The sequence below is a fragment of the Pelophylax lessonae genome (genome assembly GCF_965119305.1).
Source record: "Pelophylax lessonae genome assembly, chromosome: 1".
In the NCBI taxonomy this organism is placed as follows: domain Eukaryota; kingdom Metazoa; phylum Chordata; class Amphibia; order Anura; family Ranidae; genus Pelophylax; species Pelophylax lessonae.
This window is the reverse complement of record NC_138768.1, coordinates 681,886,599-681,909,339: the sequence shown is the minus strand read 5'-3', so window position 1 is coordinate 681,909,339 and position 22,741 is coordinate 681,886,599. Positions and strand designations below refer to the sequence as shown.

Genomic DNA, 22,741 nt, shown 5'->3' with positions numbered 1-22,741 from the left:
CCTGGCACAGACATTGCATGAAGAGACGAATTTTTGTATAGATGTTTTCATGTCAGGCCACCAGAATTGTCTGGTAATCAGATTAAGAGTCTTTGTCATACCCATATGTCCTGCCATAGGCACATCATGCGATAATTCCAAGATCTTGGTGCGTATGGTAGGTGGTATGTAAAGTTTGTCGTTGTAGTAGAGGAAGCCTTCTGCATCTGTATTTAGTTGTGGTGGGGGTGAATCCAAACTTATACCATGCAAAACCTCTTCCTTCAAGGAACGGACAACTCCAATAATGCGTTTGTGAGGTATTATAGGAACGGAAGGGATTTCGAAGTAGTTTTCTTCAGTTAGTCGTGATAGTGCATCCGCCTTTTTGTTCTTATCTGCAGGTGTGTAGGTCACTAGGAAGTTAAACCTTAGAAAGAATAGTGACCATCGTACCTGTCGGTGAGAGAGAGTTTTGTTAGTCTGAAGATATTGGAGATTTTTATGGTCCGTGTATATAAGTATTGGTAATTGGGTGCCTTCGAGTAGATGTCGCCAATTCTCCAGAGCCAATTTTATAGCAAGCAGTTCCTTTTCACCCACGGGGTAATTTATCTCTGGACTGCTTAGGAATTTAGAAAAAAAGGCGACTGGATGAAGTGGTGAAGTGTGAGTTGGTCGTTGGGAGAGTATTGCCCCTACTGCCATGTTTGACGCATCTACTTCCAGAATGTATTGGAGGGATGGGTCTGGATGGCGTAATATGGGAGCAGAAGTAAACCTTGTCTTTAACAGGTGAAAAGCTTTATTTGCTTCATCTGACCATTTGAATGGTTTTTTAATGCTAGTGAGCTGTGTGAGGGGTCTCACAATGGCAGAGAAGTTTCTGATGAACTTCCTGTAGAAATTCGAAAATCCAAGGAATCGCTGTAGCGCCTTGCGTGTGGTTGGTGTAGGCCAATCCTGAATGCAGGATATCTTACTCATGTCCATCTCGATTCCTGTTTGGGATATGATGTAGCCTAGAAAGAGCACCTCTTCTTTATGAAACAAGCATTTTTTCAGTTTCACATAAAGGTTGTGTGCAAGCAATCTCGATAATACTAGTCTTACATGTCTTATGTGTTCAGACAGGGATCGTGAATATATAAGTATATCGTCCAGATATAACACAACACAGACATCTAGTAAGTCTTTGAAAATATTGTTTATAAATCGTTGAAAAACTGCAGGGGCGTTGCATAGCCCGAATGGCATTACAAGATATTCGAACAATCCGTATCTGGTTCTGAATGCAGTCTTCCACTCGTGTCCAGCACGGATTCGAATGAGATTGTATGCTCCTTTCAGATCCAATTTTGAAAAATAGGTAGCTCCACGCACCTGCTCAATGAGCTCAGGGATAAGCGGTAGAGGATAGCGATCTTTTATTGTAATAGCATTCAATTGCCTATAGTCGATGATAGGCCTGAGACTTGAGTCCTTATTGCGGACAAAAAAGAGTCCTGCTGCTGTGGAAGAAGTGGAAGGTCTAATAAAACCTTTCTTCAAATTCTCATCCAAATAGTCTTTGAGATGGGAAAGTTCATTCTGTGAAAGAGGATAAACATGACCGAACGGCAATTTGCTATTTGGGAGTAGATCAATGCTACAATCATAGTCTCGATGGGGAGGTAGTGCTTGAGCATTTTTCTCAAGAAAAACCTCAGAGAGATCCTGATAACATAGTGGTGCAATCTCATCTGTCACCACAGACAGGATCTTCCCGAAAGACGGGAGGTTACACGTACCCTCGCAATAGCAAGAGAGGAAGGCCAGGGTCCGTTCCTTCCAATCTATGGTTGGTTGATGTGTGTGCAACCAGGGAAGTCCCAACACAATGGGAAAGTGGGGTGAAGGTATTAGATCGAAGGTAGTGGTCTCCATATGAGACCCGTTAGTAGTGACTAGGAGTGCCTGTGTCTGATCAGTGATCGGACCAGAGGATAAAGGAACACCGTTAATAAGACTTACTGAGACAGGTTTAAGTTTAGAAATAATAGGAACTTTATTTAAAGCAGCAAAACGTATGTCAATATAATTTCCACAAGATCCTGTGTCAATCATGGCCTTAGTAGTAATCCTGTTCTGGTCCCACTGTAATGTTAAGCAAACAGAAAGGTAAGGGTTAGTGATTGAAGTTGTCAATCCCCCTAGGAGGACATGTGAACACTCACCCTTCTTTTTGTAGACTAGGGGACAGACGTTTATCTTGTGATCCGGGGATGCACAGTACAAGCAGAGATTACCAGATCGTCTTTTGGCTCTTTCCATAGTTGATAGAGGTGGGCATATGGTTCCTACCTCCATAGGAACGGGGTCAACGGCCGAAATCCGAGAAGAACTGGATAATGGCATTCCCATTTTCTCAGCCTTTCTTTCTCGTAGTCTTCTATCTATGGTGATACTGAGTTGTATCAATGCATCCAGGGTTTTTGGCAGATCCGCTCGGGCGAGCTCGTCTTTAACGGCCTCTGATAGGCCAAGCCTAAATTGGGTTTTCAGAGATGCATCATTCCATTCTGAATCAAGGGTCCATCTCTTGAATTCTGCGACAAAGTCTTCTACAGGTCTCCTACCTTGTTTCAAGGATCTTAATTGAAGATCGGCAGTACTCTGCCTATTGGGATCATCATATAGGCTAGTGAGTTCTGCTAGGAACAAGGCATAGGAGTTGAGAAGCTGGTCGCTTTTCTCAAAAAGAGAGTCTGCCCAGGCCCGAGGATCGCCTGTTAGGTAAGAAATAATAGTACAAACCTTAATGTGATCAGTAAGGTAGGTACGGGGTTTTAGCAAGAAAAGTAACTCACATGCGTTTTTAAATTCGCGAAATTTTTTGCGATCGCCTGTAAATACCAAAGGAGGATTTATTTTGGGTTCAGGGGACTGAGCAGTGGTAAGTTGTGTCAGTCTAATTACCTGCTGCGACAGAGCCTGATTGTCTTCTTTTAATTCAGCAAGTGCGTGTATTAACGCAGTTACTTGCTGTTTTAATTGTGTCATCTGAGTGGTTATTTCTGCTGAATCCATTTGTGGTTCGTTCAATCTGTAATGCTCCTGCGTTTTACGTATGATGTGGATTTTCAGCTGCAGAAATATTCCACTTCAGTAGTCATGTAGAGAAACGCTGAGACACCAATCCCAACTCTCAATGACTCATCATGTGTGGATGATCTCAATTCAGCAAGTAAATACACACACTCAATAAGATGTTTCCTAGAGTGACTTATGTATATAGTAACACAGTGATGATAGGCTGAAGAGACAGGTTGGGTAGAGATGGTAGATGACAGACACTTGAAACGAAATGTTCTTGAAAGTAAGATAGTAGCAGATGGGATGCAGATAGGTTTAGCAATCATGTATGGTAGTAGATGGCAGAGTAGCAGGTGGACATACAAGAGAGATCAACCCAGTGCAAGAACAGGTGGTAGTAGGCTCAAGAGATAGCAATCTTAGATAATGTAGATGTAGTAATAGTCCTTAGTATGCAGAGCTAGATAGTGTAAGCTTTAGTATAAAGGTTATAGAGGTTTCCCCTGTGGGGTACTTATCACTAATAGCAATGTAGCAGAGGAGAGGTTCGGCAAGAGCGGATGATCCGGTAGCGGGATACAGGGATCAGCGCAGCGTGGTTCCGACAGCGAGGTATGCTTGCAAGCATGAGAGCTTCAAGACAGGTTAGCATCAAGGCACAAAGCAGTTTGAACGAACACATGTGAGTGAGAGCCGGCGATCTAAATAGCCATCCAGTCCGGCGCTCAGTGATGACAGCATCAGTCTTAAAGGTGTATGCGCACCTTACCAAAAGAGAATGGTGGGGCGCATACACTTATGAAAGAGTAATTAGGGTACCCAAAGGTACCAGAACATTACAGTGTCGGGCATCCACTTGCAGCCGGGCTTTCCCCTCAGAGGATCCTTCAAATCAGTCAACCCCCTAAGTTACCCGTCCCGTAGGACGTACGTTGCAAATATCCGTCTTATTCAAGGGCAAAACAGCTCACTTGAATCCAAGGGCAAAACAGCTCACTTGGTGACACACAAATGCAACCTTCCAGCCTGCAGAGACACACTTCACTCAGGATGGCAGACACTGAACAAACAATATACAGCCAGCAGAAATCTTACGGCGGGTTAATAAAAACAGCCCCAGGTGAGGATTACCCACCTTTTGAAACGTCTTTCGAAAAGCACCTGAGATCTGCGATTAAGATAAGACAGAAACAAGTCGTACAGTGGTAAGGTAAAAGTACCTACCGTACTCTCAGGGGTGCGCAAGTCCCTCTTGATCTGTCTCATCCAGTCGCCAAACCTCCTACGCGGCTTTTCGGCAGACGAACACCTGAAGCTCCACATTGGGACGACATTTGTAATGGCTAGGGAACCTCAATCAGGTTCAAAATAGATTTCTTGCTGCTGGATCTGATTAGATAGGTAATAAGAGTGCATGCACGTGGATATCATAGACTGACACATTGTTGAGGCAAATGATACAACTTTTATTTCTAATGGACAGTATATTATATAGTTAGTAGGCGGTGTCATATGTTAGTACGTCATAAGCATAATATTAGCATAATACTGATTATTTGCAGCTTTCTGATTAGTTAGGTCCGTTATAAGGTGGTCCCCTTCGAGTTCATGAATGTTATCTTCTTTTGAAGGCACTGTGCCAAAGCTCCATCTTTCTTCTCACATTCCATCTCGGTGGGCGGGGTGGGAGGTATCTAGTAACGGCCATTTTGAGTAAGGACGACAGAGGAAAAATATATATACATGTAGAGAAGAATACACATAGAAAAATAGACATTTTGCTTAATTGAAAAGTGTTCATCACATTCCTTCACAATGTCAAGGGGTATGAATAATTCTTCAAGGCACTGTATAGAAGATATGAGTGGTAATATGCATGGTTTATTTAGGACACATTGGTGGTGATGTACAGGGTATCTTAATAGGACACCTTGGGGGTGGTGTATGCGGTATATAGGACACATTAGGGGTGGTGTGTAGGGTATATAGGAGATATGAGTGGTGATGTGCACAGTTTATTTAGATCACATTATTGGTGGCGTGCAGGGTATATTATGGGACACATTGTGTGTGTGTGTGTGTGTGTGTGTGTGGGGGGGGTGGTGGTGTGTATAGTATAGGACACATTGTGGGGGGAGGGTGGTGTGTATAGTATAGGACACATTGTGGGGGGAGGGTGGTGTGTATAGTATAGGACACATTGTGGGGGGAGGGTGGTGTGTATAGTATAGGACACATTGTGGGGGAAGGGTGGAATGTATGGTATAGTATAGGATACATTGTGGGGGGGGGGGGTGGTGTGTATAGTATAGGACACATTGTGGGGGGAGGGTGGTGTGTATAGTATAGTATAGGACACATTGTGGGGGGAGGGTGGTGTTTACGGTATAGTATAGGACACATTGTGGGGGGAGGGTGGTGTGTATAGTATAGGACACATTGTGGGGGAAGGGTGGAATGTATGGTATAGTATAGGACACATTGTGGGGGGAGGGTGGTGTGTATAGTATAGTATAGGAAACATTGTGGGGGGAGGGTGGTGTGTATAGTATAGTATAGGACACATTGTGGGGGGAGGGTGGTGTGTATAGTATAGTATAGGAAACATTGTGGGGGGAGGGTGGTGTGTACGGTATAGTATAGGACACATTGTGGGGGAAGGGTGGAATGTATGGTATAGTATAGGATACATTGTGGGGGGGGGGGGGGTGTGTATAGTATAGGACACATTGTGGGGGGAGGGTGGTGTGTATAGTATAGTATAGGACACATTGTGGGGGAGGGTGGTGTGTATAGTATAGGACACATTGTGGGGGGAGGGTGGTGTGTATAGTATAGGACACATTGTGGGGGGAGGGTGGTGTGTATAGTATAGTATAGGACACATTGTGGGGGGAGGGTGGTGTTTACGGTATAGTATAGGACACATTGTGGGGGAAGGGTGGTGTGTATAGTATAGTATAGGACACATTGTGGGGGGAGGGTGGTGTGTATAGTATAGTATAGGAAACATTGTGGGGGGAGGGTGGTGTGTACGGTATAGTATAGGACACATTGTGGGGGAAGGGTGGAATGTATGGTATAGTATAGGATACATTGTGGGGGGGGGGGGTGGTGTGTATAGTATAGGACACATTGTGGGGGGAGGGTGGTGTGTATAGTATAGTATAGGACACATTGTGGGGGAGGGTGGTGTGTATAGTATAGTATAGGACACATTGTGGGGGGAGGGTGGTGTGTATAGTATAGGACACATTGTGGGGGGAGGGTGGTGTGTATAGTATAGGACACATTGTGGGGGGAGGGTGGTGTGTATAGTATAGTATAGGACACATTGTGGGGGGAGGGTGGTGTTTACGGTATAGTATAGGACACATTGTGGGGGAAGGGTGGTGTGTATAGTATAGTATAGGACACATTGTGGGGGGAGGGTGGTGTGTATAGTATAGTATAGGAAACATTGTGGGGGGAGGGTGGTGTGTACGGTATAGTATAGGACACATTGTGGGGGAAGGGTGGAATGTATGGTATAGTATAGGAAACATTGTGGGGGGGGGGGGGGTGGTGTGTATAGTATAGGACACATTGTGGGGGGAGGGTGGTGTGTATAGTATAGTATAGGAAACATTGTAGGGGGAGGGTGGTGTGTATAGTATAGTATAGGACACATTGTGGGGGAAGGGTGGAATGTATGGTATAGTATAGGATACATTGTGGGGGGGGGGGGGGTGGTGTGTATAGTATAGGACACATTGTGGGGGGAGGGTGGTGTGTATAGTATAGGACACATTGTGGGGGGAGGGTGGTGTGTATAGTATAGTATAGGACACATTGTGGGGGGAGGGTGGTGTTTACGGTATAGTATAGGACACATTGTGGGGGAAGGGTGGTGTGTATAGTATAGTATAGTATAGGACACATTGTGGGGGGAGGGTGGTGTTTACGATATAGTATAGGACACATTGTGGGGGAAGGGTGGAATGTATGGTATAGTATATGACACATTGTGGGGGGAGGGTGGTGTTTACGATATAGTATAGGACACATTGTGGGGGAAGGGTGGAATGTATGGTATAGTATAGGACACATTGTGGCGGTGGGGCGGTATACTATGAGACATATTGGGGGGGGAGGGTGTGCACTATATAGGAAAATACACTTTGGTCTGTAGGACAAGCACATCACACTGTGTTCCCTCTCCGTCCTGACTGGGTGGGCGGGGTCTGTGGACCGGAAGTCGAGCGGTGGCCGCAGCGGAAGTGTGCTCAGGTGCTGAAGCCGGTGTTCTCATATTGTACAGAGCACGCCGGGAAACATGTCCAATCCGAGCCCCAGCAACAGGCCGTCCGACCCCGGCAATCCGCGGGTGTTCTTTGATATAGATATTGGAGGGGAGCCAGGTGAGAATGAATGGACGCTCCGGTTAGTTAGTGAATGGGATTTCTCCCTAGATGTGGGGAATCTGCAGATCCACGGGGGGAGGGGGGCTCAGGCCCAGCATCGGCCTCTGTGTGAGTGACTGGCTGGGACTTGTAGTGCCTATACCGGTATCACAGGGTGACGCCTATAGTCTGCACGGTGCCATGTGTGTTCCCTGTCCTCCATTGTTCTGATTCTCAGTGTAGGGCCATGCTGTATTGTATGATGGGGGGAAGCTTTGTGGAAATAAGAAGCACACGGGTTGCATTGGTCTGTTACCATCAGATTGCTAGCTCCTGTATCAGGACTGTGTTATATATATATATAGTAATTTCTGTCTGTGACTCCAATGGGGAGATTCTCCCTCACTTCCTGTCCCTCTGCTTCTCATACAATCTCCATCCTGAAACTAGTGACAGATGGCAGTATAAAGGAAAGAAGACTGACCTGGGGCGGGTCAGCAATGGCTCAGTCATTGTAGCTATGAGATGGGTACCGCACTGTCAGTGCTCACGTTTCAGCCACCTTGTTCTGATTGGCTGAGCAGTGGAGCTGCAGTTGGCTGGCAAGCATTTACCTGACCCTGGCATGGTACACTGCTGCTGGAAGGGCTAAATGAAGGCAACGTATAGGTGAAACCATGACTCCGGGTGAGAAGTGGTGAGGTCCGAGTTGGGTGATCCACACTTTATTTGTGTTACAAGTACTGATGCCTGAACCTCCTGCCCACCAACGCATTGCTGTGACAGTCTGCCCTGGACCCAGCCCGGCCAGTGTTGGATTTGGGCCGGTATGTTCTGATTACAATGTGAACAGCCAGTTTGTGCTATCTAGGTACTGTGAAAAACATGACCCTCCCCCTGCCTCCATGCAATGCAGCACTGACTGATGGCAGGGCAATGTCACATGGAGTTTGGAGGGAGTGTAAATATCAGTACATTTTTTGCTTGTTCATCAGGCTTTAATTTCAGCTATACCACATATGTCAAACACAAAGCCTGCGGGCCAAATACAGCCCACCAGACCTTGTCATGTGGCCCTTGCACCCAGGTTTGCAGCCAGAATGTGGCAGACGTCATTCTGCCACTTCAGGCTCTCACCATCTGTTACTGCCTCTGCTGTCACTTGTAAACCCTGAAGCAAGTCTTGGTTTTCAGTGGCTCCCAGGACTCAGTCATCATTGCATGCACTCATGATGGGGGTTCGGCAGGGTCAGATCTCCTGAATCTGAGAGAACAAACATTCTCCTTGTGAGGCAGAGCCACCTACACAGGGAGGTACTAAAGTTAGGCAAGGTAGGAGAGCAAGATGTGTGAAAGCTTTGTGCGGTTGCACACTGTGTGCAGGGCGCCCGTGGAGCCCTGCCCTCTGTGCGCAGGGCACCCGTGGAGCCCTGCCCTCTGTGCGCAGGGCACCCGTGGAGCCCTGCCCTCTGTGCGCAGGGCACCCGTGGAGCCCTGCCCTCTGTGCGCAGGGCACCCGTGGAGCCCTGCCCTCTGTGCGCAGGGCACCCGTGGAGCCCTGCCCGCTGTGCGCAGGGCACCCGTGGAGCACTGCGCGCAGGGCACCCATGAAGCGCAGGGCACCCGTGAAGCCCTGCCCGCTGTGCGCAGGGCACCCGTGGAGCCCTGCCCTCCTTGTGTAGCACATGCCAGATACAACTGGCCCTTTTAGGGCAACCATACTGCTAAAGTGGCAATAAAATAGAGTTTGACAGACATGATCTATACCCTGTAGGGCTTGGGGTTTTACTTCACTCCCGGCATCTGTTTTGGATATTTGGGTGGTAGAAAGGGGGGTGGGCAAGAGGAGGGGTGAATAATTGTCAGAATCTCCCCTTTGTCCAGTCACAGAACACCTTGAGAGGAAATGGGAGAGTGAATAATGGGATCCTTTACGTGTAAGGGCTGGAACTGTCAGAAGAAGAGCTCTGCCAATAATAAGCTGTAAGAAACTACGATTTGTACAGTAACCAGCTGGCAATAGGATTTTTAACATTAGAGCTAAATCATTTCATGGTGCTTATGGTAAAAGGAAAAAAAAAAAATCTTGAGTTGTGCTTTTTTTTTTAAATGAAGCTTTGCTGCCAGGCATCAGAAATGTGGATGCTTAAAACCAATTTATCTAATTGTTAATAAAATAATTAACAGGGGTGGCTTCAATACCCAGTTGTGTTTTTTTGAAGTCCCATTTCTTAATAAGATTAGTACATGGCAAAGAGAGTTTATGGTCTCCTAAAAGTAAGAAAAGTAGAAAAAATGGGGAAACCAGCAATAAAGGGACTGGTGAGATTCAAACAAGTAATCCTTTCATATTTTCAAATGGAATTGCAACTTTACATGTCTATTGTTTTCCTGACTGTGCATTATGGCCCATTCTATTTCTTAGATGACATCATAATTATAGATAATGTATACATTTTTTTTGTTTTTAGTTGGTCGTGTTGTGCTGGAACTGTTTGCAGATGTTGTCCCTAAAACGGCTGAGAACTTCCGAGCTCTGTGCACTGGGGAGAAAGGTATTGGGAAGACAACAGGAAAGCCTCTGCATTTCAAAGGATGTCCTTTCCATAGGAGTAAGTGTTTATAGAGGAAGCATTTATTAAATTATGTTATATCAACATATGCTTACTCGATCTCAAACAGCGTGTTCACGTTTTTTTCTTCTTTTTTTTTTTTAGTTATTAAAAAATTCATGATCCAGGGTGGAGATTTCTCTAATCAAGATGGAACTGGTGGCGAAAGTATATATGGAGAGAAGTTTGAGGATGAAAACTTTCATTATAAGGTAGCTACTGTAATGCAAAAAGCTTAAGTCCCCTTGTCTGGTACGCAAACCTACATTGTACAAGACTCACTTTAGTTCTAGGTGTTGCTGTGGGCAGCAACAAATTATCCATTTAAAACACTTCTCATGCATAAAGCTGTTATTATTTTCATAAAAATTCAGATGATGTTGCCTGTTCACACCTGAGCGATTTTCTCCGTAAAGCTCTAAAAATGACCAACAAGCCAAATCCCATTCATTTCAATGGTCTCTGTTCACATATGAGCGTTCTGTTGCCTGAAGCAAAACGCCTGGCGCTCCAAAAAGTACATGAGCTTCTTTTTGCCAGATCACAAGCATTTTTGGCCCCATAGACTTCAATAGAAATGCCTGAAAACGTGTGACTTCAGCATTTTACGAGTGTTTCGTCACAGGTTTACTGCTCAAACAGAAGCTCTCCACCCCTAATTTCCTCCCCCTAGTGCTTTCTATTGGCTAAACAAAATGCCTAAAGCTGTAAAATGCTTATAAAACACTTGTAAAAACTCTTGAATCCTCCCCAATAAAAATGCCTAAAAGCGCTACGCTCAGGTATGAATGCAGCCTTAAAGCGGTAGTATCCCGCTTTTTGACACCTTTACCTACAGGTAAGCCTTATTATAGGCTTACCTGTAGGTACAAATAATATCTCCTAAACCGGCATGGTTTAGGAGATATTTACAGTGCATGCAGCCGCTCGCGCGAGCGCTCTGAAGGTCCGGGGGACCTTCAATTAAGTTGCCGGGAGCTTGCCGGAAAAATCACTCCCGCGCGCATGTGCGGGAGTGACGTCATCGCGACTCCGGCCAATCATCGCGCCGGAGCTGTCTCTTCCGGCCAATCAGCGCGCCGGAGCCGCCGAACCCGGAAGAGACGACGAGGGACCATGGCAGCGCCCGCAGCGATGTCCGGGGGTCCGTGTCGGGGCTTCGTTTTAAGGTAAGTTACACATAATGGGCTAGTATGCGATGCATACTAGCTCATTATGCCTTTGTCTTGCAGGTTTTTTTTTTTTTTTATTTATTGAGTTTACAACCGCTTTAAAGGTAAACCTTGTTAAAACGCTAATGCTGTTTTGCTAGCCAAAGCATTTCTATTTCTGTCCATATATTTCTGAATTTTACACGGCTTGGCCAGATTGCAGAGCCAAGTTGGTGACCTGACTTCTCTCCCATGGTCAAGCTTGCTCACCTTTCTGTCCCCAGCTGGTGGTTAAAAAAGCTGCGTTCCCACTTGTGCAACTTGTCGTGCGATTGTGGATACATAGTTGACTGACTGAGGAGTCGCAACCCATTGTTTTCAATGTACCACTTAAAATCTGTGTGACTTGGAGAAGGTTCATGCACTATTATGATGCGACTTAAGTGCCAGAGAGTGGAAAGTCGCACTCCAAAGTGGCACTGAAAATCCCATGGCTTTGGAGTTGCACAAGTGTGAACAGAGCCTAAGGGAGGAGCAGCAGACAGATGAGCTAATCGCTCTCCTCATTTGTCAGCACACCTCCTGCCAGTGTATTGGCTGGATGCCCTTGTTTTTCTCTCATGAAATATTTTCTTTGAAGAAAACTGAGGACACATAGAGGTTGCCATAGATGACCACCTTCCAAAATTTTTCTTCTCTGGCTGTCCCAGTCTTTAGATCATTCTGACTTACTGCCTTGGAACAAGTATGTAACAATGTGGAGTCAGACTTCCTGATCTGCATACTTGTTTTATGTCTGTAACGCCAAAGTATTAAAGAGGAAGTAAACCCTCCTCTACAACTTGTACCTATAGGCAAGCCTATGATAAGGCTCGTTCTGAGGTAAGTATTGCATAATGAGCTAATATGCGATGCATACTAGCTCATTATGTCTTTCTTTTGCAGGGTGTAAGAAAAAAAAAAAATTTATACGAGTTTACAACCTCTTTAAAGGCGAAGTTCACCTTTTGGAACATGTTACACTTTACACCTGTGTATATAGGGTATAACATGATCCAACACATCCCTACGCCTTGCCCGGTGTGACATTTCAAAATGTGCGGGACTCTGCCCACACAGCCACATCATTCATTCAAAGCAATCTGTGAAGGAAGTAAACTACTTCCTTTCTGCTACCACCGATGAGCACCTTTGTAGTTCATTGAGACTTCCTCCAGCTTTCTAACAGAACCCATACAGAGATACGGGCTAGAATGTGCAGGAGCCAGAAATTGCATCTATAATTCACTGATCGCAGGTGCAATGCTTTGCAAACTCCTCGGGGGTGGGGGTGTAAGTTAAAAGTGCACATTTTTTTTTTTTTTTTCCCGTATAAAAATTACATGAATTTTATTTTTTTCCCCCAAATGTGAACTTAAACTTTAAAAGCATTGGATCAGCATTCCAGCCAGTCAACTTGTATTTTCTTCAGAACATATAATCAATGACAGATCCCATATTCTGTCAAATACACACAACATTTAGGTCTGTGGATACTTTGAGACAAGAGCAGAGGCCTCTAGTCAGTTATGCTGCAGGTATATGGAAAACTAATTTAATGCCTAGAGGTGTTTTTAAAAAAAAAATGCAAGGTAAACTGAAGTTAGGGATGTTTTGGCACAGTGATTATTTCACTAACAAATTTATTTGTTGTGTTTTTTTTTTTCTCTCTTCAGCATGACAGGGAAGGCTTGCTCAGTATGGCTAATGCAGGACCAAACACCAATGGCTCTCAGTTCTTCATCATAACTGTGCCGACACCTCATTTAGATGGGAAACATGTTGTATTTGGCCAAGTGCTTAAAGGGCATGGCATTGTAAAAATGCTGGAAAATGTTGAACTTCAGGGCGAACAGCCTAAGAAGGTAAGCTGCCAACAGTAAGCATAATGAAGACCTGCTGTGACTGGCGGTTAGTGTCTGTCAATCCCACAGAATCCTTCTGCAGGGACTTTGTGGCCATTGGCTTAGCTTTGGAGCCTCTACATAAAAGGATTATAAGCGAGTCCAGTGGCTTAGCATTGGAGCCTCTACATAAAAGGATTATAAGCATGAACCTTTACATTTATTCTGCATTTACTAAATTCTATTGTTTATAATTGTAGCTGATCAATGTTTCAATACTTAATGCTTTCTATAATAGGGCATGTTTTGATAAAGATGAAATTGTGGCTTTTACCTAATCCTAGTGTGTGTTTTTTTTTTTTTTTTTTTTTTTTTTTTTTTTTTTTATCCAGCCATGTATAATAGCAGAGTGTGGAGAGTTCAGAGACGGAGATGAGTTGGTCGTGGCTCCTTCAGATGGCTCTGGTGACATTCATCCTGACTTCCCAGAGGACTCCGATGTTGAATTAAATGATGTATGTAATTTATACATTTAAATAAATCTCCATCTGTATTTAATTGCCTGGATAAGACCCATATATGTATGTAAAAGCACTACAGTGCAAACATTTTATGTACACGTGGCTTACAGTTTGCTTAGAATACAATTTCCTACTTTCTCTGCTTAACAGGTTGAAAAAATCGTCAGCATTGCAGAAGATGTCAAGAACATTGGGAATAATTTATTCAAATCTCAGAACTGGGAGATGGCCATAAAGAAATATAATAAAGCTCTCAGGTATGTTGTGCTATGAAAATAAAAGTGCGTTTACTGCTTACCTGGATGTTTTAATGCATTCTTCTAATTTTGTAATGAATATCTTGGGTGTAATTGGTTAGATTGGTAAGATTTTTGTAATTGTAAGGCTCCATGCACACAGGGCGTCATAAAAACGAGCTCCAAAGCTGTTTCTTGACGCTGTAAAAACGTGCTTTCAGTAGCTTTTTCCATTAGCGTTATTGCACCTTTGGCCACGTAGCTTTTAGCAGCGTGTTTTTCTGCCTCCATTCAAAATCAATGGTTCCCTTTGGGAGCCTATTGATTTGAATGGAAGTCGCACGCGGAGCGACTTGCGCTGTGAGAATCTTGAGGGGAACTCCACGCCAAAATGGGGAAAAAAAACGTTGTGGGGGTCCCCCCCCCCCATGTTCCATACCAGACCCTTATCCGAGCATGCAGGCAAGGAAAGGGGAGGGGACGAGCGAGCGGCCCCACCCCGCCCCCCTGGACCATACCAGGCCACACGCCCTCAACATGGGGGGGGGGGGTGTGGGTGCTTTGGGGCAGGGTTGGGCTCTGCACCCCCCCCCCCCCCCTCAAAGCACCTTGCCCCCATGTTGATGAGGACAAGGGCCTCATCCCCACAACCCTGGCCGGTGGTTGTGGGGGTCTGCGGGCAGGGGGCCCCCAGATCCCGGACCCCTCACTATGTGAATGTGTGTACCCCTACCCATTCATCCCATAAAAAGCAGTGTGTTTAAATAACGACAGGAGACATTTTGAAGTTTGTTAAAAATCTTCATCCGGTCTTCTCCTCTCCGCTCTTCTGGTCTTGTTCTCTCCGCTCTTCTGTCCTCTGCTATTTTGCTCTTTTGCCTCCTCTGGTCTTCTTCCGGTCCTCCTCCAACGCTGTCACCGGTGATTATGCTGGTCTCTGCAGCCTATTATATAGTCATTAGGGGCGGGGCCTCCCGGTGACGTCACTGGGAGGCCCTGCCCCCTTATGTCACCGACGTCGGTGACATAAGGGGGCGGGGCCTCGCCGAAAGGCGACACCCCTAATGGCTATATAACAAGCTGCAGAGACCGGCATAATCACCGGTGACAGCGTCGGAGGAGGACCCGAGGCAAAAGGGCAGAAGAGCAGAGCCCCCCCCGCCCCAAAGCACCCACACCCCCCATGTTGAGGGCGTGTGGCCTGGTATGGTCCAGGGGGGTTGGGCCGCTTGCTCGTCCCCTTTCCTGGCCTGCCAGGCTGCATGCTCGGATAAGGGTCTGGTATGGATTTTGGGGGGGACCCCACGCCGTTTTTTTCCACATTTTTGGCGTGGAGTTCACCCTCAAGATTCTCACAGCGCTGCAGCTCCAGAACGCACAGTTCCTGGGTTTTTTTTTTTTTTTTTGGAGCTGTAAAACGCCTATGCCACTTGGAGCTCCTAAAAGCTCTGTGTGTGCATGAGGCCATAGAATAACATGGATGGGTGTTCTGCAGCTGCAAAAAAAAACGTCTGACGCTGTTAACAGCAGCTCCAAAAACGTCCAGTGTGCATGAGTCCTTACTCTCCATTGTGTTCAAGCACCCAGGTCAGAGTCTAAATAGACTGGTGTCTTGGCAGTAGCCCCATATTTCTGGCACTAGCATGAACTTGTGTTTGAACACTTACAGTGGGTACGGAAAGTATTCAGACCCCCTTAAATTTTTCACTCTTTGTTATATTGCAGCCATTTGCTAAAATCATTAAGTTCATTCTTCTTCCTCATGAATGTACACATAGCACCCCATACTGACAGAAAAACACAGAATTGTTGCAGATTTATTAAAGAAAAACTGAAATATCACATGGTCCTAAGTATTCAGACCCTTTGCTCATTATTTAGTAGAAGCCCCCTTTTGATCTAATACAGCCAGGAGTCTTTTTGGGAAAGATGCAACAAGTCTTTCACACCTGGATTTGGGGATCCTCTGCCATTCCTCCTTGCAGATCCTCTCCAGTTCTGTCAGGTTGGATGGTAAACGTTGGTGGGCAGCCATTTTTAGGTCTCTCCAGAGATGCTTAACTTTCCGTACCCACTGTATGTTGCTGTAGTCAGCTGGTGCAGCCTGTTTGGGTAAGTACTGTATATACAAATGGTTCCCTGCACCTTGGATCTGGCACTGTAGAGGTTTTCACCGGCCTGAAGAACCAGAAGTATTGATTCCCTTGGCATTTTTCTATATTTTAAGTGTTTGACCACATTAAAAAAAAAAAACTTGGTCCCTGTGTGCAGCATGTGTCCATTATCTAGGTCTTCTCAGTACAGTGTTAACTACTTAAGCCCCGGAAGATTTTACCCCCTTCCTGACCAGGGCCTATTTTGCGATTCGGCACTGCGTGACTTTAACGGACAATTGCGCGGTCGTGCGACGCTGTACCTAAACGAATTTGACGTCCCTTTTTTTTTTTTCCACAAACAGAGCTTTCTTTTGGTGGTGTTTGATCACCTGTGCGATTTGATCATGCGCTATAAACAAAAAAAGCGTCAATTTTGCAAAAATAACAATATTTTTCACTTTTTTTTTTTTTTTTTATATGAAATTCCCCCAAAAAAATGTAAAAATCTATTTTTTAACATTTTAGGCCAATTTGTTGGCAAGGGAAAGATTTTTGTTGTTTTTTTAACGCGTAATGGCGGCGATCTGCGATATATTTTTTTTTTTTTTTTTTGCGGTACTGCAACATTGCAGCGGACAGATCGGACCTTTGACTGACGTTTTTGACACTTTTGGGGTTACCAGTGACATTACTACAGTAATCAGTGCTATACATATTAGGGATGCACCGAAATTTCGGCCACCGAAATTATCGGCCGAAAATGGGTTAACATTGCCGAAAATAAATATGGCCGCCGTGGGGAAGGAGGAGGGCGCAGGGCAGGTTTTAAAAGTCCTGCCTCTGGCCGGCCGTCTGCCTCTTAATGACGTCCCTACTACGATCTGTGCATTATGAATGGACATACCAGGCGGGGGGGGGGCGGGGCGAGCGGCCGCTATAGATAGAACTATGTGAATTATCCCTGTCAGCTCAGCGCGACTATGTGTGAATGAGAACAGAACTGACCTGACACCGGGCGGGGGGGGGGGGCGGGCGGAGCGGCCGTTATTAGCTGTAACTATGTGAGCGCTTCACTTCCCTGTCAGCGGAGATACATGCCTGTCAGGGAAGTGAAGCGCTCACATAGTTACAGCTAATAGCGGCCGCTCCACCCGCCCTCCCGCCCGGTGTCAGTTCTGTTCTGTTCTCATTCACACATAGTCGTGCTGAGCTGACAGTGAAAGATCACATTAGTTCTATCTATAGCGGCCGCTCGCCCCGCCCCCCCGCCTGGTATGTCCATTCATAATGCACAGATCGTAGTAGGGACGTCATTGAGAGGCGGTGCCGCCGGCCAGAGGCGGAACTTTTGAGTGAAGGACACCCGAGGAGGGGGACGCTGAGGCAGTAGGGGTGGGGGGGAGATGGGGGGAGCTGAGGCAGCTTACCAATGGTATTTGTATTATGAAGCATGAGGGGTTAATGTATTGTCACTCATCTATTAGTGATCGACCAGTGGCAGGTAATTAACCCTTTTGTGCTGCGTTAGTGCCACCAGTATCAGTGTTAATTAACACTGGTTGCACTGATACTGGTTGCACTAATGCAGCACAAAGGGGTTAATTACCTGCCACTGGTCGATCACTAATAGATGAGTGACCAGCAGTGACAATACATTAACCCCTCATGCTTCATAATACAAATAACATTGGTAATTTAACCTCTTGCCAACCTATCACAGTACATATACTGTGACAGGGTGGCAGCGACAGGTGTACGTCACTACCTATTTTTGGTGTATGCCCCTGTTCTATCCATTTTAAATTTTTTTTTTGGGGAAAAAGTAATTTTCGTTTTCGGCCAATGGCATCCTGCATTTTCGGTTTCGGCCCAAAATTTTAATTTCGGTGCATCCCTAATACATATGCACTGTTACTGTAAAATGACACTGGCAGTGAAGGGATTAACTTTTTTGAGGGGGAGGGGTTGTGTGCGTCCCTAGGGGCGTGATTCTTACTGTGATTGGCTGTTGCTTGATGTGTAGGAACAGTGATCAACGGTCCTACATAGTAGAACCCATATGATCACTGTTCATACACAGGGGAGAATGACAGGTGGCTTGTTTACATCAGCCGCCTGCCTTTTCTCCCGCTCTAACGGACGATCGCAAGTGCCCGGCTCGCTCCCCAGAGCCTCACAGGCTAGTGACGTACCGATACGTCACTTTGCCTGTGAGGGGCTGACCGCCGCAGTATATGTACTTGCGGCGGTCGGCAAGCGGTTAATCTGGAACCTAGGGGATCCCTGGGCATGTACACCTTGAACACCAATATAAACACTTACTAGCACCACAGGTGTCTGCAGTCTAGTATTACTGTTAGTTTAGACATTTTAAAGCATAAATGCAAACTGTCATATTAATGTCCAATTTCCATTTTAATCTTTTCTAGATATGTAGAGAGCTGTAAAGATGTCACCGGAGATGACAACATTTCAAAGTTAAATCCTATTGCTGTAAGCTGTAATCTGAATATTGGAGCTTGTAAGCTGAAGATGTCTGACTTCAGAGCTGCAATTGAGAGCTGCAATGAGGTATTTATTTATAACCGCATTACACAAATCAAACTGCTGATCATTTCTTACAAAGGTGACCTTTATTATTTAGAAGTTGACCAGCTTATATTTAGAGTCAATATGTGCTTTTAGGAGAGCATGGAAAATGTACCATCTAAAACAATGGCCACCTATTTTAGGTGCAGTGTGGCTCCCTGGATTTCTCACATAGGTACAGTCACTTTTTGGGGAAAAATAGCTGATTAAATGAACACAAGTAAAGAAAAAACGCCAATGTTTTTCTATATTTGATGTTGCCTATAAGCTACAGACACTATTGGTGTGATGAAGTATCATATAACAGGGACATCCTAAAGCCCTGTAATTGTGGTTATCCCACTGCAGACTCCACAGCAGCTGTAATGAAAATTAGCAAGTTACCTCTCCAGTATTGTCCTGCACTATCAAGTATTGTCTGCATGTAATGAAGAGGCAGTTACTGTATTTTAGAGAAAAATACCTTTTTACATTTTGTTTCCTCCCCACACAAGGCTCTTGAAATCGATCCCTCTAACACAAAGGCACTTTACAGACGAGCCCAAGGTTCGCAGGGATTGAAAGACTATGAACAAGCACTGGTGAGTTATGACATTATGTTATGTGTAGGTTTACAGTGCAGTTAATGTGAAAGGTGTGATGACTGATTCCTGTTCTGTTGTAGGAGGATCTTAAAAAGGCACATGAGTTGACCCCAGAGGATAAAGGTAACGTTTTGTGTTTGTTTTACTTTCAGTGTGTGTGGAACAAACACTAAATGGGGAACCTTATGTAATTGTTAGCCAAACCAATTGACGTTGGTTTAGTTTGGGTGTTTGGTCTAGGTACTTGAACACACAATTCTCAGTGGTAATATTGTCTATATGCAAAGCTACTAGGAAGCCATGTCCTGTGTGATTTATTGTATTTAAAACTGTGCATAACTGGTGCATTTTCCACTTTTACATGCTTAAATAATTTCAGTGGTGGAGTTTTGCTTCAAATTAGAACTCGGGGGGGAGGAATAGGAGGGGCAGATAAAAGGCACTAGCGTGGGCTGAACTACATATGGAGCTGTAATATGCAGCGTAAACTAAGGTAGTGAGTGGTACTTAAAGGGAACCGGTCACTGGCATACTGTATAAACCAGCATTAGGAGTCTATAACAGACTTTTGGCCTGTTGGCATCAAGTCCATGTGTTTTTAGTGGCACGGGCAGTTTCCAACCTTACTGCCAGCAGCTTATCAAAATCTATGGCAGGATGAAATGTACCAAGTAGTACTGGCGTTTAGGGCTGTATGCCGGAAATGCTAAAATTCTTGTGGGTTGCTAGGGAGTTTTCTTTGCCATTACCAGCATTCAGGTCATTCTAAGCAAAGTTGACATTTGTTTGCTGCACAGGTTTTGGGGCACCTGGCAAGCTTGAGTAGAATTTTGACACACCGTGTACTGCAGCTAGTTTTTGTACCATTTCCTAGGGCTGGTTGTATAGTAAAAGCTACATCAATCTTTCATTTGAAATAGTTCTTTTAGGCCCAGCTGGCACAAATGATCTGTTTTCTTTACTAAATAATGCTGCTGTTCATCTGGTCAATCCTTCATAGGAAGCCTTGTGTGTTTTTGTGTTCATTTGAGGAAAAAGTCTTTCTTTTTATTGGCTGATGTGAAGATCATGACATCATCCACCCACCTCAGCCAATCGGAGGAAGCCTTGTATTCACGCTGTACATGCAGTCTATACAGTGCTGACAGCGGATGCATCCATTTGTAGAGATAAGTTAATTTGGGAGAAGCTGAACCAAACAAGTGAAAGTAAACATGGAGTTGGGCTTTAAAGTAGAACTAAAGGCAAAACTTTTTTTTTTTTGATAGAGTAAGGGAGGCTAACCATCCCTGCCATGCATAGTATGTTTTTTCCTCTTCTTTACTATGTGTGTCCTAATGGAGACATTTCACTTCCTATAGCCAAAACAGGAAATGAGGGGGAATCCTGGTTGTCACCAGAGCTGTTGTCTTCATTGGAAGATTTTGCCCTCCTATTCCAGTTATGGTGACCAACACAACTTTTTTTTTTTCCACTCTTGGTGCCGACTGTAAACAGGACAAAGAGAGAGGGTGAATCTCCCTAATGTGGACACAGATGGCAGTAAAAACCTGACAGGTGGTCCTAATTCCTCTCTACAAAACTAAAAAATATGAATGTTTTGCCTTGTCTCCATGCCACACAATATTAGATCCCATGTTTGTGGTAGTAAGATTCTGCTTTATGTAGTGCAAACCATTTGTAACTCTGAGCTGCTTTTGATATGTTGCCAAGTGCACATTCACATGAATGTGTTCTTTGCTGTATATAATGTAATTTGGTCTGTGACTTATTGGGAAATGTTGCTATAGAATAGATGATGGATTGCTGTCATCATTTTCCTGCTGCCACAGTATGTTCTGTCCTTTCACCTGATCTCTGTTTTTGCAGCTATCAGCAGTGAAATCCTTCGGGTCAAGCACAGAATCAAAGAACAGAAGGAAAAAGAAAGAGCTGTCTATGCAAAAATGTTTGCATAAATATGTTTACATTAAACCGGGCATGCAGTGTTCTGAAATCTATGGTATCTGGATGCAAAAGAGCTGTATGAGGCTACCCTGTGATATTAAACCAAAAACTTTTTCATAGGTTTTTAACACAGGTGTGATGTTTCACCTAAGTGTTATTGACGGTTTACATTTTTTTGGCCAGCTTTTAACTTTTTTTTTTTTTTTTTTTTTGTGACACTGCATGAACTATGCAAAAAGTGATATGTGCAGTGTACCATTTAATTTGTGATTTTTGGCTTCTGTTAGTAATGCTTACTAGTCTTATTTTGTGTGACAGTGAAGGAGCAAGGCTTATTGTTTTCTGTACAACTTTTAGAGGGCAACAGCAGTTCTGTGTTAATAGCAGCATAATGTGATTTTGCTCAAAAACCTGAGATTAAACCTGTTACTGTCTTTCCTAATAAAGACTGTTACTGCTGTATGTTTTTACCCGAGTGTGCCAGATTTAACATGACTGAATTTGAGCTTATCAATGTTTCAAAGGGATATTGCGGAAAGGGGGTTTATACTACTGTTTACTGAAATAACAGCAGAACATTTATAGTGGTTAATATGCTCTTATTAGCCCCATGGTTAAATGGAACTCTGTTTAAAAGCTGGGATTTGTGTTTAGCAGTGGCCTGATTGGACACTAGGTACTATGGCTACAGTATTCTACCCATCCTGCATGACTGTATTCACTTGTGTAGCAAGTGAATAAAGTTTATAAACATCATGGTATATATAAACAGTTAAGGCCCCGATTACACAGGTGCGACTTGTTAGGATATTCAACAGGTCCAAATCTGATGCCAAGTCGCACCATATTGTTGGCAATGGAACTGTTCAAATCAGTGTGATATCTCTATTTTGGATAGAGTTGGATGAGTGTTAGACACTGGTCTTTTTTTTTTTTTTTGCAGTCTGTCCCAGCTCAGAAGATCTAAGATCAGATCAGAAGAACTTAAGTTTATAAAAGTGGGGGGGATCCAAAATAGCGTAGTCACTAGAGCAAGAAAAATCATCCACTGGCACAAATGTTCCAGTGACAATCTAAGATACAAATTTCTCCTTCCCTTTGATTGTATATTAAATAAAATGATAGGTGCTTGTTGCTGTCTGTGTTCTACTGTTGAGATTTCCTGAGAGGGTTAACCATTCTCTACTGTATTACAAAGCTGGACAAATGGAAACCTACTTGCCACAAGAATGCACTTGATAAGCACATAAATGACTCTTTGCTTCCCTCACTTAAAGTGGACCCAGAGATGCAGTGTTCAGGAGCTCCTGCACCAGCACTTGACATGTTTTGCTGCGGGTTCAACCTTCGGCCATTTTGATTGGCCATGCTGAAATCACTCAACTCCAGCAAATGCATAGGCGTTCATTTTGCAGATGCTGAAATTGTACACTGAGCTGCATATTTGCAGATCAATGAGGGGAAGTTAAGAAATGTTATTGCATTAGAGATGTACTATGTCTTTCACATGGGCTTGTTAGTTCATGAAATTCAGGCACTTAACCACTTCTGGACCAGAAGATTTGCTCCCATAATGACCAGGCCAAATGTTGCGATTTGGCACTGCGTAAAGCCCCGTACACACGTACCGATCGTCGGCCGTCTTTTGTCCAGGGCTGTCGTGTCTGTTGAAAACTGCAAAAGACT

General features: G+C 44.4%; 1 protein-coding gene across 1 annotated transcript; it reads left to right on the top strand.

Moving 5' to 3' along the window:
• The first annotated feature begins 7,299 nt into the window (after positions 1–7,299).
• On the top strand, positions 7,300–21,451 carry PPID (peptidylprolyl isomerase D). Its single transcript, XM_082275288.1, has 10 exons — positions 7,300–7,454; positions 9,908–10,048; positions 10,154–10,260; positions 12,915–13,103; positions 13,475–13,597; positions 13,754–13,860; positions 18,365–18,506; positions 19,019–19,105; positions 19,189–19,231; positions 20,978–21,451. The coding sequence occupies exons 1-10, from the start codon at positions 7,370–7,372 to the stop codon at positions 21,064–21,066; spliced, it is 1,113 nt and encodes a 370-aa protein (XP_082131414.1). The 5' UTR covers positions 7,300–7,369; the 3' UTR covers positions 21,067–21,451.
• The last annotated feature ends 1,290 nt before the right edge of the window (positions 21,452–22,741 follow it).